The sequence below is a fragment of the Mobula birostris genome, chromosome 19 (assembly GCF_030028105.1).
Source record: "Mobula birostris isolate sMobBir1 chromosome 19, sMobBir1.hap1, whole genome shotgun sequence".
Classification (NCBI taxonomy): domain Eukaryota; kingdom Metazoa; phylum Chordata; class Chondrichthyes; order Myliobatiformes; family Myliobatidae; genus Mobula; species Mobula birostris.
This window is the reverse complement of record NC_092388.1, coordinates 46670297-46690722: the sequence shown is the minus strand read 5'-3', so window position 1 is coordinate 46690722 and position 20426 is coordinate 46670297. Positions and strand designations below refer to the sequence as shown.

Here is a 20426-nt window from a genome sequence, read left to right as displayed (position 1 = left end):
CACACAACCTCGCTCCACTGACATACGATAAACTTTTTAATACTTGTAATGGACCGGGATCTCAGCCGATTCTTCAAACGTTCAATTTTCCATGTAATGTTAGTACAGATATATCTTTAACAAACATGTTTTAGTGAGACGAGAAGCAAAGAACAAATTAGTTTGCTAAGTGTGGGTGGCCTGTGTTGTAATGGGAGAAGACAACCAAGCTTTGGGGCAATGAGTGTTTAAAGTCTCTGGTGTATATTCATGTGACACAGAACTGCATATGGACTGACTTAATTTTAAATGCTGACTGTAACTACACAAGAATAGGGGCTGTGGGTAATGCATCATGAAGATAACTTACAATATACATTTATATGTCAACAGTAAGTGATTGATTCTAAAAAATATATAAATATTATGAACTGTCCTCTAAAACAAAAATGTCAAGTGCTCAAATGCAGTATTACTTGTGCAGCATCTGTAAAGTTAGGTTAGCTATGCTGTTATTACATTTGCAAACTCATATATATATCAGTATGCCAAGGGAATCACTCATCCCATTTTGACCTGCACAAGAAACTGCAAATAATATTATGCAATTCTTTAATATCATGGGTGCTTTATGGGAGCAATTATTATTATGATAATTATTGTGCCCGTCCCTTCAAAAATGAATGTTTAATTCCCTTATTTGCCTGTGCAGATTAAATAATGAAAGCATTATGGGAATCTGTGTGTGAACAAATTGAGATCGACTTGGAAATCTCATGGCTTTCAGTGAGAAAATCAAAATTGGCTGTGAGTTAAAGCCTGTATTGATAAAATGAAAATTATCTTCAGTTGAAATCACAGCTTAATTGTGAATGAGCATACTCACCAGAGCTCCTTCCTTAAAGATTTCAATTCAAAATCTGTTCTTCACCTCCATGGATGTACCATTAGGTTTGTGTTGTATTCTACCGACTAAGTAATAGCACTGTACACAGTACACCAATACTTCGACTGCTCAGCAGTAGCAGGAGAGAGCACAGGGAACACCTTTAACAAATTGGGGTAAGTTAATGTGTTCAAAGAATGCTTTAGAGAAATTTATAATAGTCTTGCTGTGAATATCTGTAACATACTTTGTATTAAAATAATTCAGTGTACGTGGAAGAAATTGTCATTAATTCTGTTTTTAAAATAACCTTTAAGTATCATTAAGAAAATTTAATCTGTTACACATTTTACCTCTTCATTTGGAAATAAAACAGATGAGCAACTGCTGTGTATGTAGAGTCGATCTGATTATCAGTGCTGTACAATCACATTACATCAGAAAACTGTGGCAGATGATTCCACTGTTATGTGCAACTGTGCCATTAGTTTTATTCAACCTATTAATTGAAACAAGAATAGATCAAATGTTGCACATGATCTTTATATAATATGTCTTTATTTTTGTTTTTCCCACTGGTACATTTTGGATTTGATGACCAAAGCTGTGGCTGAAATGTCCTAACACTGAACAAACAAACTGACTGCAATTATTCTCATTCCACCACAATTACAAAACTACATGCATAAACATGTTTTTTAAAGAGAAGAACCTGACAGAATTCAATAACAAACAACAATTCACATACACTATCACTGGTGAATTGGTCATCCCAATAATGCATGTGATACCATCTCCTATCAAGAGATGCAAGCCAAGATCTGATATCTGGAATTTTCCCTCCCATTCATTAATTCTACTAAAGAGAGAATAATTAATTTTGTACAGAGCTCTTTAATATTAGTAGTTGTAGACCTGTTAGTGGTATGACCAGATTAGTGAAAATTAACATGGCTCAGGAGTTCATTAATAAATCATTCTGAATATTTCATAAATACACTTCTGAAGTCAGATATGATTCAAGATATTTTGTATCACACATTTAATAAGAGCTTTCAATGTCAAAAACACCTATTCATGACCAAAATGGTGACTTAGAATAAAAGATTTAAAATAAACCCAGTTCTTCTGTTTTCCAGTTTAGTTCATGAGGATGATTATGAGAGAATGGCCATGCATTCGATGAACATACCCTTACATCCTGGAAGGCTACCAAGCAAAAACAAAACTGTGTGAACAACTGAGATGTTCTTCTAACCACCAATATTAGCAAACTGGTAGGCCTATGGAAGTGAATGCCAATATACCCCTTTTGAATGGAAACCGCTATTTGACTCAGGGTTGAAGAGAAGTCTAGGGTACTTAAAGGGCTAAGCAAGGGAATTCTGAAGAAGCAAGATAAGGCTGTTCATTAAGCTACTGACCTAAAGAATAACTCTCCTCTGCAAAAACAAAGGTCAATAATAAATCCAGCATGGAATTTGGCACAACTGTCTTAAAGAGTGGTGATACTGCAGAACCCGTATCTATAATCAGTAGTTGAGATGAAAAGCACTGAAGCAAGTTCATAAATTCATACAGAAAGAAGTAGAATCCAAAGAGGTAAAAGAATTACTTAGAGCAGAAAGACATGTATAGATTGGTCAAGCTAAATGACCTGCCTTTATGTTGCACAGTCTACAATAGACAACTCGAGCAAAGTAGTGTTCTGCATCCTGGGTGACGGTCTAACAACACTGTATTATGGAACTGAAAAGAGATGGACAACAATTCAGAGAATAACGCAAAGAAACTGATGCAACATACTAACATCCTCTAATGCTTCAGTAATATACAATGTCAATTAGTTCAAGTTTGTAGATATTAATGTGACAGTTTTAACATGTAAATTTTTGTTGCAGTTTTTCTGTGCAGTATTGGTTTTGCTGTCAAGTTCACACAAGTCCCTATATTTATCAATTCTGGAACAGAAAATGGAGGTAAAGTGATGTATTTTATCATAGCCACATACAAAATGCTACACTTATGAGACAAGAATTGGGCATATGAAACACCATGCTGAAAACTACAATTCTGACAATAATTTGGTTCAGTTGGAATTCTTCACACATTGTACTTTTGCATTTTTTCAAGCAATATTATTTTTTTGTTTTTTTTTAAAAAGATTTTTTAACAAAATGTATTTCACTTTCATCTCAATACCATTAACATAGTAAAATATATTTATGTACTCTGCAATACCTAAGATTTCAACCCTCAATTAGATATCACCTAATGCCTTAAAGTGAACAATTCAATTACAAATTGCGAACTCACCCAAATACAAATTGCCTGTCAAACATGTGTCCAACTTTGAATGATTATAGTTTACTTTCTGTGAATGTAGTACTATTTTGGTGATATCAGTAACTGGATCAATCACAGATCACAATTCATTTCAAATCAAAATCTGGAGTTCACAATCTGTCAGCCCGTTCACCTTCATGATCTTGTCTAATTGTTCCAGATACCGAGCTTGGTCCTGCATGAAGTGAGGTATTTGTGCATTTTGCAACATGGCAGTAACCTTGAGGCGGTCCACATCTTCATAAGATACCTGAATATAAGAGCAAATGAAATTAAAATTCACCTTTATTATTTTATCATGCAGGGGGACTACATCAAATGAAAGATCCAGTTAAGGATAGAAGGTTAAATTGCCTATCATAATGCAGTTGCCTTTAGTTTATCACCAGAGTTCAGATCTGATGGAATGCAAATAGACTTTTCATTATGGTTGTATAATCTTACAAATATCACTGAGTACTAATACACCTTGGGAGGAAAGCAATAGGAAATCTATAGGGCTTCTCCAGACAAGACTTCAGTAACATTTAGAAGTGCAGGATGCAGACTAAAGTTCACAGGAATATGTGAACAGATCACGCAGAGAATATTTGTCAGGAAAGGTGATTATGGAGCAATTTTACTGATGGGCCTGACCTACTGGGTGGGAATTGTTATTGGTTGTACACAGATCATATTTCTACTGAAGACGGTGAAATGAGCAAAGTCTTTGAAGAGATGGGTTGGTCTCATTGTTTCCTGCATTCTCACATTCGTGAGTTTGTAATTAAGGTTCACATCAGATCGTGTGCCAAGTTGCAGATTTAATATAGTCAATATCTTTTAAAAAATAGTAAAGTTGATACTATCTCAACAATGTACCTCATCAGACCAACGTTTGTCCATTTAGGTCTGTCCATGTGGAATTTGCAGCTGTGAGCCCATGGAACCAGACGGGGTTTGCTGAATTTGGTTTCATGGAAAGCATTCATGAATGATTACACAGAGTGCTTTTCTCTGCTGTACATTTATAAGTTTTACTATTTCAGTATCTTGTTCTATTTTCAGTATCCAACTGGAACGCTAGCTGTTAAATCTGATGCTTGGAAACAGACTGGATCACATTGAGCAATGAGGCAGCTCTGGAGATTTCCCCACATACACTCTTGTAGGCCAGCTGTCATCAGCCTTTAATAATAAATACCTAAGATACGTAAAATATGTTTCTGAATAAGGTCTTTAATAACTTAATATCCCGTTTTCTTTAGAATGCCAACACAAAATCTTATTTCTTTAACTCTTACAGATTACCCTGAATACTAGTACACCTTTGGAGAGCAGTGGGAGTTCCACTGGACCACTCCAGATCAGACTACTAGAAAGGGGGAATGCAGACTGAAACTGGAAAACAGAAGACACTATGCAGCCTGGATGCAATACTTTTTGAGTGTAGCCATTTAGTATGTGTACTTCAATTTGAATGGCACAACTTAAACCAATCAAAGAAGAATGGGATTGGAGGTTGTTAAGTTTACAATCCTAATTTAATCTTTTGTTTGATATTTCATGAAAATGCGGTTGCAAAGTCTGAACCAAGACAGAGCTCAGGAGGCACTTGAGATTTGCAATAGAGTTGAGTCCTTTGACTGGTTACATCTGTAACTGCTGAGAACTTGCACAGTATAAACACCACTAGTTTGAACAACACAGCAAGAAAACTATACTGTCAATTTGACTGACCTTCCCCAATGCTGTTAAAAGCTGGAAGTCAATGCTGTCTCTGTATCTCAGAATTTTAAGGATGCCGTCCAGATAGACTTGGTCTTTGCTAAAACACCCTAAATGAGATAAATCAGATTATGTTTATATCACCATGAATAATTATCATGAATTCTCAAATCAAGGTAGGAATAAGGAAGAAGGAAATAAGCGTGGATGGGACTTGGAGAGAGAAAAAAGAGGGCTAATGGGGGCAAGAGAAGGACAAAGAATAAGTAGGTTCAGGGAGCAGATTCTTAAAGAAACCATTCAATAATAAATGTATAAGTTCTTTCACCATTTTCCCAAAGCCTTTGTGGACAATGAGCAGACTTCATAAGATTTTAATGCTACAATAAATAGTAGACTATTTGTACACATAAAAATAAAAGTGAAATTCAGAAAGAGGGAAAGATGTTGCCTTGGAATTTCAGTCAGCAGTGCAAAGGATGATACTTGCTGAAGAAAGTTATCCACAAAGATTTGGTGCAGTCTGTGTCATGGAAAGTCCCTGATGCCAGGGTATCTGTAGCTTGCCACTGTCCGTGTTGGGTCTACTGACAATGATGTCCATCAGATTGAAGAATCCTCCCCGACCACAAACCATAATGTAAAAAACATCATTTTACAACAGAAAAATTGGGAGTTAAGTTAGTTAAAATATCAAAATAGCTTTGAAAAACACTTCCTAAAAGTCATTTTGACTGGAATTTCACCCATGTGATAATAGTTCTTTCAGTACAGGGATTCATTAAGTTGTTGAGACTTCATCTCATTGTGATAGTTGTGACATTTTCAGTAGCTTGTATAGTGAGAAGTATTTCAAGCAATGGAATTCTCTTCACAAATGTAGTCTTCATTATATCTGTGAAGACTCTGAGAGACCACTCTATGGCAGAGCATGCCATCTCACCCACATGCTACTTCTTTGTACCTGACTGCATGTACGGGGAAGACAGAATTCCTTGTGGTTTTCATAATATCATGTCAGCAAGAGTTGACAGTTCAGCTGCATTTATAACTGTATTTCAAAGCTAGTGTTCACATTTAACTAAACAAAGTACAACAATAAAAATGTAAAGCAGTGTGAGAAAGAAATTCAAACAAGAACAGAAGCTGGGAGAAGGGCAGACACATGGGGGATAAAGGGAGGAGGAAGGGTTTGGGAAGAGAGCTGGTGAGAAGGTGCATCAGGTTGCATTGATAGATTCAAAGCTACAAAGATGGCTGGAGAGAAAACACTTAAGATTCGAAAAGGAAGTAACCTGATTTTGATGAGCACTATCAATGTCCTCAAGATACAGAAAAAAGTAGTTAAACAATCACATTTGAAGCATTATGTAGGTAAATAAGGTAGCTAATTTGCACACAACAAAGGCTAAAGAACAGCCATGATATAAAGGACATGATGGTTTATTTTCAGGTGCTAAACAAGTGCTAAATTTGAACTAGGAATATTGGGAAGACTCTCCTATCGTACTTTAAACAGCGCCATCATTGCATTCCTTGCAAAATAGAGCAACCCTGCCAGTGAACCATTGAGATTATGAGTGCGTGAGCCCTAGTAAGCCAAAGAGCGCGACCTAATTCCAAATTTGGAGTCCTAATACACATGAATGATGGCATGTGCAGTGGTAATAGAGATGTGCAGAATACCTACAATAACAGATTTGCCAAACGAATAGAGCCTAGAACTTCAATATCGTTCTCCAAATTTAGATGTGAACACCATTTCCAAATCTAGTAAGTACTGTGCATCAACTGGTACCTTCTGAGTTAGGATGTCATATTGTTGAAGAGTGAGGGATGGCTTGATTGAAACAAAGATCTTGAGGAGTCTTGCCAGGATGAATTAGGAGTGGATGTTTCCTCTTGTGGGAGCATCTAGAACCAGGGGTCACAGCTAAAACTTTAAGGTCACCCATTTAAGAGAGAAATTAGATCTTTTTTCTCTCCCAGATGGTGTGAAAGGCAGTGGAAACAAAGTTGGTATATTTTTAAGGGAGGAATAGATAGATACTTGGTAAGCAAGGGTATGAGGGGTTACTATAGTTGGACATGGATGCTAAATTGAAGTAAAAATCTGATCAGTTGTGATCTAAATTAAATACCAGAGCAGTATGCTTAGCCTCCTTACTTATATTCTTATTTACACATTGAGCACTAAATCTAGGCTAAACAGCTGCACTATAAGATATGGCCTTTGTCAGATAACACTAAACCAGGTGCCAGGCTACCCTTTGCAATGTATAGGATCCCAATGCATATTTTTTCTTGCAAGTGAGCAGGGGAGCTGTCCAGGTCTCTTGGCCTATAATTTTATGTACTTCAACCAAACTATACAACCTCACTACTTTTTTTACTTTTATTTCTGTTTTTTTTGCACTATTTTTAAACTTAACTATATGTAATTCAGTAATATATATATAAAATTCAGTAATTTTTTTCTATATATTTATCATGTACTTCATTGTACTGCTGCCATAAAGTTAACGAATTTCACGACATAATGCCAGTGATATTAAACTTGGTTTTGATACATGGCTATAAAACCCAGTGGTATGACCCAAGGTCATGGAATTTGATGTATAAATAAAAGTCCATTATACCTCCCAAAAACATTGTACTTACAATAGGGAAGTAGGCATTCTGTGCATCTCTACTTAATGGTCGCCTTCTACTATTCCTCTTAAACATAGCCGTCGGTTTTACGTATTTATTTACCTTTCCCTATTCTCTTCAACTAATCCTTATGGTCCCGAATCTATGACTTCCACCCTCTGAGTAAGAAAACTAGCTTAAATTCCAAAATAGTGTTAGTCAGCACTACTGCACAGTGCTAGGTTTAGTCTTGTCCATGACAAACCATGATACCATGGTTTTCCAATGTATTTATTTGTACTTTTATTTACTTTCTACTTGCAGCTGATCAACCTGATTGTTCAGCAGGAGGATATCAGAACTGGTTTATTTTATTAAAAAGTAAACAGTTCCCATCATACAGCTGACCAAGAGATTTTGTGCTGGTAGAGTGAGTCTGTAACTTAAACCATGGCACTACTGGCATTCAGGGTATGCGAGTCACAGAATGTGCAGACCTTGCTCGTTTATAAAATGCATACACCAGTGCATGTGTTGAAACAGTAAACTCAGTGGGATAAACATTTTATCTTTCCATTCGCTCTTGCATTTAACATGCCCAAGGATGCTGCCCTACACCCCAAATCTCAACCATTGCTCACTGAAATTTAAGGAGTGATGACTCTCAGCAAAGGCTCTTTATTTGCGAGTAACATACAAAAATTTTTGGAGGAATTCAGCAGATCAGAATCAGGTTTAATATCACTGGCATATGTCTTGAAATATGTTGCTTTGCAGCAGCAGTATATTGCAATACATCATGAAAAAAACTATAAATTAAAATAAGTTTCAGGATAAAACTTAAATTAAAAGAGTAGTGCAAACAAAGAGGGAAAAAATAGTGAGGTAGTGTACATGGGTTCATTGTCCATTCAGAAATCTGAAAGCAGTGGGGAACAAGCTGTTCCTAAAACGTTGAGTATGTGTCCTCACGTTCCAATACGTCCTCCTTGATGGTAGCAAAGAGAAGAGGGTATGTTCTGGGTGACGCAGATCCTTAATGATGGATCTGCCTTTTTGAGGCATTGCCTTTTGAAGATGTCCTCGATGCACAGTGCCCATGAAGGAGCTGGCTGAGTTAGCATCTTTCTCCAATCCTGTGCAGTGGCCCCCTATACCAGACAATAACACAACCAGTTAGAATGCTCTCCACGGGACATCTGTAAAAATTAGCGTGAATCTTTGGTGACATACAAAGTCTCCTACAGCTGATCTCCCAATGAGGTCTGGTGTGTGTTCCTTGACTTCCCCTTCCTGAAGTCCATGGTCTTACTGATGTTGAGTGCGAGGTTGTTGTTGCAACGCCACTCAAACAGCTGATCTATCTCACTCCTGTACACCTCCGCATCACCATCTGAAATTCTGCCAACAGTGGTTGTGTCATTGGTAAATTTATAAAATGGCATTTGAGCTGTGCCTAGCCACACAGTTGTGGGTGTAGAGACAGTAAAACAGTGGGCTAAGCACACATCCTTGAGGTGTGCCAATGTTGATTATCAGCAAGGAAGAGGTGTTATTTCTGATCTGCACTGACTGTGGTCTCCCGATGAGAAAGTCAAGGAGAGGGTACAGAGGCCCAGGTTATGGAGATTGTTCACTAGTTCTGAGGGTATGATAGTCCTGAAAGCTGAGCTATGCCTGACGTGGGTCCAGGTGATCAATGCCAAGTGAGACTGCATCCACTGTAGACCTATTGCGGTGATAGGCAAATTGCAGTGGGTCCAGTTCTTTGCTTAGGCAGGAATTGATTCTGGCCATGACCATCCTCTCAAAGCCCTTCATCACAGTAGATGTGAGTGCAACTGGGTTACAGTTATTGAGACAGCTCACCCTGCTCTTCATGCACACTGGTATGACTATTGCCCTTTTGAAGCAGGTGGGAATCTCTGACTGCAGCAGCGAGAGATTGAAGATGTCCTTGAACACTCCCACCGGTTGGTTGGCACAGGTTTTCAGAGCCCTAACAAATACACTATCAGGGCTTGACACCTTGCGAGGCTTCACCCTCAAATAAGATGTTTTGACATTGGCCTCGGAGATAGAGAATACAGCATCACCAGATGATGCAGGGATTCACACAGCATCTCCCTTTCAAAGCACACATAAAAGGCACTGAGCTCATCTGGGAGTGATGCATCACAGTCATTCATGTTAGGTTTTGCCTTGTATGAAGTAACGGCCTGCAAACCCTGCCAGAGCTGACGTGCATCCGATTCTGTCTCTAGCATCAATTGGAATAGTTTGTATATCACTCTGAAGATAGCCTTCCGTAGGTCGTACCTGGACTTCTTGTATAGTTCTGGATCACCAGTCTTGAATGCCACAGATCTAGCCCTCAGCAGACTAGGAATTTCCTGGTTCATCCGGTGCTTTTGGTTTGGGTATGTCTGGCACATTCTCGAAGGCACACACTCATCTATACAGGTTCTGATAAAGGTCTGTGGCGTATTCATTTAGATTTGAAGATGAATCCCTGACTATCGTCCAGTCCACCAACTGGAAGCAGTCCTGTAAGCCCTCCCCCACCTCTCTTGACCACACCTTCTTGGTCCTCACCACTGGCGCTGCGTCAGGTAGCTACTTACACCTGCTGAATTCCCTCAGCATTTTTATTTGTGTGTTGCTTCATTCCAGCTAATACAGTCTTTCTTGTCTCCGTTTACTTGACAGTGATTTTGTTTTTATTTATTCACAGGAGATGGACATCTTTGAAAATATCAGTATTCATTGTCCAGATGTGGCTTACATGTGCTTTACCTGACTGTGCCATAGAGTGCAAGGGCCTCTCAGTTCACAGACAGACCATACACTGTCCTCAGGCAAAATAAGAAATAGAGGGAGATCTGCTTCTTATTCAACTCCTGATGGTCCTCAGACAACAGTCCTGGGGAGTCACTGCTCACTAGAATTGGAATACATAATGTAAAGTGCCACCATACTACCTGCTGTGGGAATTTATTTTTGCTATGGTGACAGCAGTCTATATCCCCACCCCCAGGTGAACATGATACCTGAACTGAATGAACTATATGCCTTTATCAAGGCTTTTGAAACATTATACTCTGAGGCTCTGTTCATCATAGCCAGTGGCTTCAGCCAGGCCAACTTCAAGGGTGTGCTACCTAAATACTATCATCATATTCTCTGTCAAACGAGAGGTCCTCAACCATTGCTGAACATCAAATGAACCAAATCGGAACCGAGCTTTAATAAACAGGCCATCACGCTGTGCTGCTTCTCCCTGTGTACAAACACAAACTGAAACAGGAAAATCTAAGACATGGTGTTGTACAGAGCTGGTCTGAGGAAATAGATTGAGCTTCTCTCTCACTGCTTTAAGCTGGTACACTGGTCCATGCTTCCAAGTGAACTCCATTTTTAGTTACTTGACGATAATCTAGACTTCAGGCTGCTAAGCCAGTAAACAAGTCTGGGCCGTACCCTCCAAATATCCGGACCTACCTCTCAGTTTTTTTGCACTACCTTACTTTCCCTTTTCTATTTTCTATTTATGATCTATAATTTAAATTTTTAATATTTACTATCGATTTGTACTCCAGGGAGCATGTACGCTCTATTATCAATTGTTTGGTGACAATAAAATATAAAGTATAATAAAGTCATTAAATATCCTTGCCCTGCTGCAAACCTAATGCAAGTAGCTTAATAAAAGAGCTTTTCACCAACCAAATGACGGCTGCTGGTAACACCAAAATGAGACATTTTAATTACCTGATAACCATGCTTCTGTTATCTCTGATCAACTACACTACAATGATGAATAGGCAGAATGCCCTTTTCTCACTGTTACCATCAGGTAGAAGGTACAGAAGCCTGAAGGCACACATTCAGCAATTCAGGAACAGCTTCTTTCCCTCTGCCATCCGATTCCCAAATGGACATTGAATCCTGGGACACTACCTCACTTTTTAAAAATATACAATATTTCAGTTTTTTGCATGTTTTTTAAAATCTATTCAATATATGTATACTGTAACTGATTTAATTGTTTGTCTGTTTGTTTATTTATTTATTTTATTGGATTATGTATTGCATTGAGCTGCTGCTGCTAAGTTAATATATTTCACGTCACATGTTGGTGATAATAAACCTAACTCTGATTCTGATTCTGAAATATTTTACCATTAATATCAGCCATCTTTCGTTTGCCTCTAAGTTGAGCTGATTTTAACTTCTGTCCTCAAGCCCTGGCGCTTACCTGTACCATCAAAGTAAAATTCCAACTTTGTAACATCAGCCTTCTACATCCCAACCTCATCATATCTAATGCTGACAATCCCTGTGACTTACTAAACATATTCTTACCTTCCACTAATTTGAGCCATCATGTCTGTGTCCTGACATCACCATCACCCTGGTTCTACCTTGTTGTAGGGGAAAGAATAGAGAGAACCAGTAACTAGTAAATAGGGATGCCAGTCCTGAAAAAGGGTCTCGGCCCAGAACTTTGACTGTTAATCCATTTCCATAGAGGCTGCCTGGCCTGCTGATTTCCTCCAGCATTTTGTGTGTTAAATAGGGATGTAGATTGTGCTAATGTGGTAACAGGGAACCACAGACAAAGCCTAGAAGTGGAGACATGGAATGTAGCAGTGATGACGCCTAAGGTTCAGGAATTTCGTAAATTATGTTACAGCATGCACCCACTGATATACAATAGACAATAGGTGCAGGAGTAGGCCATTCAGCCCTTTGAGCTAGCACCACCATTCACTGTGATCATGGCTGATCATCCACAATCAGTACCCTTTTCCTGCCTTCTCCCCATATCCCTTGACTCCACTATCTTTAAGAGCTCTATCTAACTCTTTCTTGAAAGAATCCAGAGAATTGGCCTCCACAGCCTTCTGAGGCAGAGCATTCCACAGAACCACAACCCTCTGTGTGAAAAAGTTGTTCCTCAACTCTGTTCTAAATGGTCTACCCCTTATTCTTAAACTGTGGCCTCTGGTTCTGGACTCCCCAACATTGGGAACATGTTTCCTGCCTCTAGCATGTCCAATCCCTTAATAATCTTATATGTTTCAATCAGATCCCCTCTCATCCTTCTAAATTCCAGTGTATACAAGCCCAGTTGCTCCAATCTTTCAACATATGACAGTCCCGACGTCCCAGGAATTAACCTTGTGAACCTATGCTGCACTCCCTCAATAGCAAGAATATCCTTCCTCAAATTTGGAGACCAAAACTGTACACAATACTCCAGGTGTGGTCTCACCAGGGCCCTGTACAGCTGCAGGAGGACCTCTTTGCTCCTATACTCAACTCCCCTTGTTATGAAGGCCAACATGCCATTAGCTTTTCTTCACTGCCTGCTGTACCTGCATGCTTACTTTCAGTGACTGATGAACAAGGACACCTAGATCTCATTGTACTTCTCTGATGTATTAGAAAACCCGATTTACTGTTAGACCTGCAGACAATCACTTTAATCTGTAATCAGGGAAAAGTCCGTTACTTAATTAAGTCCTCCGTAGCCACCACTCTGTTATCAAAATGTAGTTTTACTGGTAATCACATCAAATGAGAATGTAAATACTCTACCAAATTCATGTTCAGGTAGATCAGCTTTGACTGGTCTGGTGTGCATCAGTTTTTAATAAATCGCCTGTTATTTCAAACACTAGTTCCGTGTGAACTTTCAGTTTGTTCCTACAATTGGTGCTCTGAGCAGGGTACCCCACTGGATTGAAACCAGTTATGAGGCTCCTGGTTAGGTGAGTGTGTTTGAGATACCACCTTGTTACATTAGTGGATAACCCCATTGTCGACTGTGAATGTAAATTGTGGTAAAGCGACAACTTGAAATGTGAGGAGTTGAGTGTTGGAGAATGGGGAATTGGGGTGTATGGGCAACTGGAGGATGGGGTCTGGGTGGTGACAGGTTGCAATTAATTTGGGAACTTGATTAACTTACTAACTTTATTTGAGACATAGGCTCGGGGAGCCGGAATTGCAGACTGTAAGTTATGGCCATGTCGGGAAAAGGGAAGGGAAAGGAAACTAGGGAAGTAGTGTGGGAACCGGAAGGATCCCTCATGCACACAGTAGCACATTGTAAGTTGATACATAAATAGGTAAAGGGTTACAATCTGGATGGAACAATCCCTGAACAAATTGCTTGGTGGAAGGGACAAGAGAAGGGCAAGTATGAAAAGGCTGCAGTAATAGTAACAGCATTATTGCACAATCTCACAGAACAGCGATTTCCAAACAAGTCTAGAACCCCCTAATTTCATGATGAGTGGTAGGCAATGCCTCCAGACATGATGTAGATTGGGATGATTCAGCTGATGATGATACTGGGACTCGTAATAAAGATTCACAACCTCTACCCTATAACGAGGTAGCAGGTACCTCATAAATAGCACCCCTCTGGGTCATCCAGAAGATCGTAGACAACTGTGCTATAGAGTGCAGGGTGGGAGAACCTTTTACAGCAACAGAGCGGCAGATGTCGCTAAATGAATTACCCACTATCAAGCGTAATAATGACAATTTTTTTTTTGGCAGAAGGTTGAATAATTAAAGGAGGCTCACCATCTGACTTGATGACATACACATGCTTTTAAAGGCTAAAATACCGAGGCAGGTCTGGTCCACATTGACCAACCATATCCAAAATAAAAATTGGCTTAAAGGGGGAAGCAGATCCCCAGAGAACAACTGGGGAACTTTACTGAGGCAGTTAAGGATGTAATAGGAAAAAGACAGACAAATTGGAACAAGGTTACTTTAATTAGGCAACAGCCAAAAGAGAAAGGCAAGGATTATACTGAGCGAAAATATCAGGCTTATGAGCAACATAGTGGCCTAAATGGGACAGTGATGTATTCCTCCAACTTCTCAAGGATGGCATAGGCCCCCACCTGACCAGGATAATATAAATGCGCAAACACGAGGAAATCTGCAGATGCTGGAAATTCAAGCAATACACACAAGATGCTGGTGGAACATAGCAGGCCAGGCAGAATCTATATGAAGAGGTACAGTCAACGTTTTGGGCCAAGACTCTTCATCAGGACTAACAATTAGTTGGGACTTCATTAGTCCTGACGAAGGGTCTCGGCCCAAAACGTCGACTGTACCTCTTCCTATAGGTGCTGCCTGGCCTGCTGCGTTCCACCAGCATTTTATGTGTGTTTCGTTAATATAAATGGGGCTACCTGTTGCTCACACATTTAATCAATACATACTTAACAAGGCAATGAGAACAGAGGTGAAGAGGGGAGGAACAGGAGAATGTGCTGCCATGATGACAGGCATAAGACAGGACAAACAAGGCAATGTCAACTGGTCCAGGTGCAGAAAAGGGCACATGGCCTGGGATTGCAAGTACAGAGGAAGACACAGAAACATAGAAAACCTACAGCACAATACAGGCCCTTCTGCCCACAATGCTGTGCCAAACATGTATTTACTTTAGAAATTACCTAGGGTTATCCATAGCCCTCTATCTTTCTAAGCTCCATGCACCTATCCAGGAGTCTCTTAAAAGACCCTATCATATCCACCTCCACCACTGTCGCCGGCAGCCCATACCACGCACTCACCACTCTCCGTGTAAAAAACATACCCACGACATCTCCTCTGTACCTACTTCCAAGCGCCTTAAAACTGTGCCCCATTGTGGTAGCCATTTCATCTTGGGGATAAACCTCACACTATCTACACAATCAATGCCTCTCATCATCTTATACACCTCTATCAGGTCACCTCTCATCCTCTGTCGCTGCAAGGAGAAAAGGCCAAGTTCACTCAACCTATTCTCATTAAGACATGCTCCCCAATCCAGGCAACATCCTTGTAAATCTCCTCTGCACCCTTTCTATAGTTTTCACATCCTTCCTGTAGTGAGGTGACCAGAACTGAGCACAGTACTCCAGGGACCTATATAGCTGTAACATTACCTCTCGGCCCTTGAATTCAATCCCACGGTTGATGAAGGCCAATGCAACATATGCCTTCTTAACCACACAGTCAAACTGTGCAGCAGCTTTGAGTGTCCTTTGGACTCAGACCACAAGATCCCTCTGATCCGTCACGATACCATATTCTGCCATCATATATGACCTACCAAAATGAACTACCTCACTCTTATCTGGGTTGAACTCGATCTGCCACTTCTCAGCCCAGTTTTTCATCCTATCGATGTCCCACTGTAGCCTCTGACAACCCTCCACACTATCCACAACACCCTCAACCTTTGTGTTATCAGCAAAGTTACTAACCCATCCCCCCACTTCCACATCCAGGACATTTATAAAAATCACTAAGGGGGTCCCAGAACAGATCCCTGGCCTACAACTACTCTTTGCCTTCTGTGGGCAAGCCAATTCTCGATCCACAAAGCAAGGTACCCTTGGATCCCATGCCTCATTACTTTCTCAATAAGTCTTGCATGGGCTACCTTATCAAATGCCTTGCTGAAATCCATATACACTATATCTACTGCTCTACCTCCATCAATGCGTTTAGTCACATCCTCAAAAAATTCAATCAGGCTCGTAAAGCACGACCTGCCTTTGACAAAGCCATACTGACTATTCCTAATCATATTATACCTCTCCATAAATCCTGCCTCTCAGGATCTTCTCCATCAACTTACCAACCACTGAAGTAAGAATCACTGGTCTATAATTTCCTGGGTTATCCCTACTCCTTTTCTTGAATAAGGGAACAACATCTGCAACCCTCCAATCCTCTGGAACCTCTCCCATCCCCACTGATGATGCAATCATCATTGCTGGAGGCTCAGCAATCTCCTCTCCCACATCCCACAGAAGCCTGGGGTATATCTCATCCGGTCCCAGTGACTTATCCATCTTGGTGCTTCCAAAAGCTCCAGCACATCCTCTTCCTTAATGTCTATATGCTCAATCTTTTCAATCTGCTGCAAGTCATCCCTACAATCAGCAAGGTCGTTTTCCGTAGTGAATACTGAAGCAAAGTATTCATTAAGTACCTCTGCTATCTCTTCCGGTTCCATACACACTTTTCCACTGTCACACTTGATTGGTCCTATTCTCTCACGTCTTATCCTCTTGCTCTTCACTTGCTTGTAGAATGCCTTGGGGTTTTCCTTAATCCTGCTTGCCAAGGCCTTCTCATGGCCCTTCTGGCTCTCCTAATTTCATTCTTAAACTCCTTCCTGCTAGCCTTATACTCTTCTAGATCTCCATCATTACCTAGTTTTTTGTACTTTTCATAAGCTCTTCTTTTCTTCTTGACTAGATTTACAACAGACTTTGTACATCACGGTTCCTATAACCTACCATCCTTTCCCTGTCTCATTAGAATGGACCTCTACAGAATGCCACGCAAATATCCCCTGAACATTTGCCACATTTCTGCCATATATTCCCTGAGAACATCTTTTTCCAATTTATGCTTCCCAGTTCCTGCCTGATGGCTTCATATTTCCCCTTACTCCAATTAAACGCTTTCCTAACTTGTCTGTTCCTATCCCTCTCCAATGCTATGGTAAAGAAGATAGAATTGTGATCACGGTCTCCAAAATGCTCTCCCACTGAGAGACCTGACACCTGACCAAGTTAATTTCCCAACACCAGATCAACTACAGCCTCTCCTCTTGTAGGCTTATCTACATATTATGTCAGGAAACCTTCCTGAACACATCTAACAAACCCCACCCCACCTAAATCCCTTGCTCTAGGGAGACGCCTATCACTATTTGGGAGGCCAAGTTAATTGCAGTTGCTATGCGAAGACAAGTCATAATTAGGACAAATGTTGACTGAAAGACAGAGGGGAAGCAGAAGAAGGACTATAGACACAGCGAGCTGATGTGCACCAGTTTGTTTTGAGCGGCAGCATAGCAGGACCTGCTTTCCAGATCTCCACAGAGGAGTTAAAATGACTCATGATGCAATAACTACTATCGGCCCTTGGTGACAAGGGTGGAGACCCCCGAATGTCTGTCACTGCATTGTTAGGGGGTCGGCAGTGCACTATGTTGTTGGTAAACACTGGGGCCTCAATATTGATAACAAATCTGGACCTCCATGACAAGTAAAACTACAACGGTAGTGGGGGTGGAAGGAGGGTCCATGCTCACTCAATTAAATGAATCAGTCCCAATACATATCAAGGACATGAGCGTTACTGTATGTGACTGGGTCTGTGATAATCATGAAGGCACCATCTTGGGGATAGATCTATTGGTAACGCCTGGGGCTGTAATTCAGACAGGTACAAGGGAAATTATTTGGGGAACAAAGACTCACCTTTGGCAATGATCTATATATAATCACAAGTGGTTACCTTGAAGGCCGAATGGGCAGTGGTAGGAGGGTGAGGTATTATTGTGAAAACATACCCTGGGTATGGGACACTCATAAACAAGATTGTGGCCATGATGAGGTGACACCTGTTTTGATAGAAGGTCCATCACACCACCCCATAGACAGTATCCCATTAAACTTGAAGCATAGGCTGCAGTGGTATAAATAGTCACAGAACTACAGCAACAAGGAGTGATCGGGCCAAGCATTTCCCATAAGAAATCCCCAATCCGGCTGGTACCCAAGTCAGGCAAGTCCTACCGATTAACCATTGATTATACCTCTCTGAATATTCTATTTTCTATGCCACTCAAGAATATTCTACAGTGGCAAACCCATCTATCATCTTGAATGGCCTGAGGCCGTTAAGGAATCTTTTATTGTCTTAGATATTGTGAATGGTTTTTGGTTAATTCCAGTACATTCCAGGATAAATTAGCTTTTACCATCCAGGGACAGCAGCATACTCAGACAAAGCTGCCTCAGGGCTTCCATAACAGCCCTGCCATTTTCCATTGATGGACGGCTAAAATAATTGCCTGTGTTCCCTGGTCAGACATCAGTCGCAGTATTCTCCAATATGTGGATCATATTCTAATTGTATCTCTGGGAGAGAAAGAGCACATCCAGGTGGTTTCCAGGACTTTACAGGTCTCTATGTGATCTTCAGTTTGCCTCTACAGCAGCTCTCAGTCCAATTGATCCAGTTTTAAAATTCCTAACCTGTTTAAAATCCCTTCATGCCACCATCTCAGCAGCCAACCTATACACTCCTCCTCCCACCTCGCCCTACTAACCTTCCTGTGCTCCTTCAATACTTGCCTCTTGCACATCCCCAATTTTCTTTACTCCACCACTCTGTCTCAGTTCTGAGATTCTCGACCTAATCCTCTCCGCACTTCTCTTTTATATGCTTTACAAAACTCACTTCATTAAGTGTTGGAAAATTACCTTAGCATCTCACTTTGTGGGCTAGTCTTAAATTTTACTTAACCACTTTACCACACACTACCACATTAAAGACATGTAACTGTGACACTAAAATTTTGTAAAGCATTTAATGATTATCTGAAAAGTTTGAAATGACAATTTAACTCTTTCTGAACTTTAGCCTGTGGGGTCTGGTTGTTAGTGAGTAATGTTTGCAGGGAGCCTGTGCAGGGTAGACACTATGGGTCTTTTGATGTCTGCAGCCAGATTTAGCATATAACCAGTAGCACAACAGGCCCCAACACACTAGCTTTTGTTATACTAAGATAAGGAATGCCCAGACTGCATTTTGGTAAATCTGATCATTTGGCTGCCCTTCTTCTACCCACAGACAGGCACAGTTTGCAGAGCTGCAGAGATTAGGACAAAGAGTTGGTCACTGGAAGCAGAGGAGCAGCTGTGGGATTGCTTCGAGTTGGTGAATTGGGCCATGTTCAAGGACTCATCTGTGGGTCTGAATCAATACATCATGGTTGTCACAGATTTTATTAAGAGTTTTAGACGAGTATGTCTCCACAAAATTATTCAGAGTCTTTCCCAAACAGAAGCCCTGGATGAACCATGAGATCCGCAATATGCTGAGGGTCAGGTCAGTTATGTTCAAGTCTGATGACCAAGAAAGTTACTAGAGGTCCAGGTACGTTCTTCAGAAAGTCATCTCACAAGCAAAGTGGCAATTCTGGACAAAACTTGGAATCAATGAAAGATGCTCAAGTTATGGCAGGGCTTGAATACTAACATCTCTTGTTAAGTTAAATCAAGTGGCATAGGTGACAACAGGACTTCATTTCCAGATGAGCTCAAGGTCTTATATGCTCACTTTGATGGTCAAAATCTGGAGGAACCATCAGGAACTTCCACAGCGCTTGATGATCCTGTGATTTCAGTCCCTTCAGTCTCTGAGCCTGATGTGCAAGCAGCTTTCAGGACTAAAATGATCTGGCCCAGGCAGGATAGCAGGTCAAATACTAAAAACCTGATGAAGGGTCTTGGCCCGAAACATCGATTGTTTACTCTTCCATAGATGCTGCATGGCCTGCTGAGTTCCTTCAACTTTTTATGTATGTTGCTTGGATTTCCAGCATCTGCAGATTTTCTCATCTTTGTACTAAAAACCCAGGCTAATCAACTGGCTGGAGTGTTCACTGAGATCTCTAACCTCTCGCTTTGGCAGTCTGAGGTAGCCTTCTGCTTCAAGCAGGCTTCAATTATACCAGTGCCCAAGAAGAACAAGGTAACCTGCCTCAATGACTATTGTCCAGTAGCACTTACATCCACAGCGAGGAAGTGCTTTGAGAGGTTGGTGATGAAACATATCAACTCCTGCCTGAGAAGTGACTTGGATACTCTCCAATCTGCCTACTGGAGCAAATTTGCCTACAGGTCCACAGCAGATGCCAGCCCATTGGCTCTTTACTCACCCTGGATTATCTGGACAGCAAAACGGCATACATCAGGATGCTCTTTATTGAGGTACAGCTCAGCATTCAATACCATCATCCCCTCAAAACTAATCAACAAGC

At 40.6% G+C, this 20426-nt stretch overlaps 1 protein-coding gene across 2 annotated transcripts in view; it reads right to left on the bottom strand.

The window, feature by feature from the left end:
- Nucleotides 1-1425: 1425 nt before the first annotated feature.
- matcap2 (microtubule associated tyrosine carboxypeptidase 2) overlaps nt 1426-20426 on the bottom strand; it is a 71680-nt gene continuing 52679 nt past the window's right edge. For both annotated transcript variants that reach the window (XM_072283059.1, XM_072283060.1), the window contains exons 7-8: nt 4931-5028; nt 1426-3461 (exon numbers count right to left, since the gene is read on the bottom strand). In XM_072283059.1, coding sequence (XP_072139160.1) covers nt 3303-3461; nt 4931-5028 — 257 coding nt within the window. In that variant the 3' untranslated portion in view covers nt 1426-3302. The remainder of the gene's footprint in view (nt 3462-4930; nt 5029-20426) is intronic.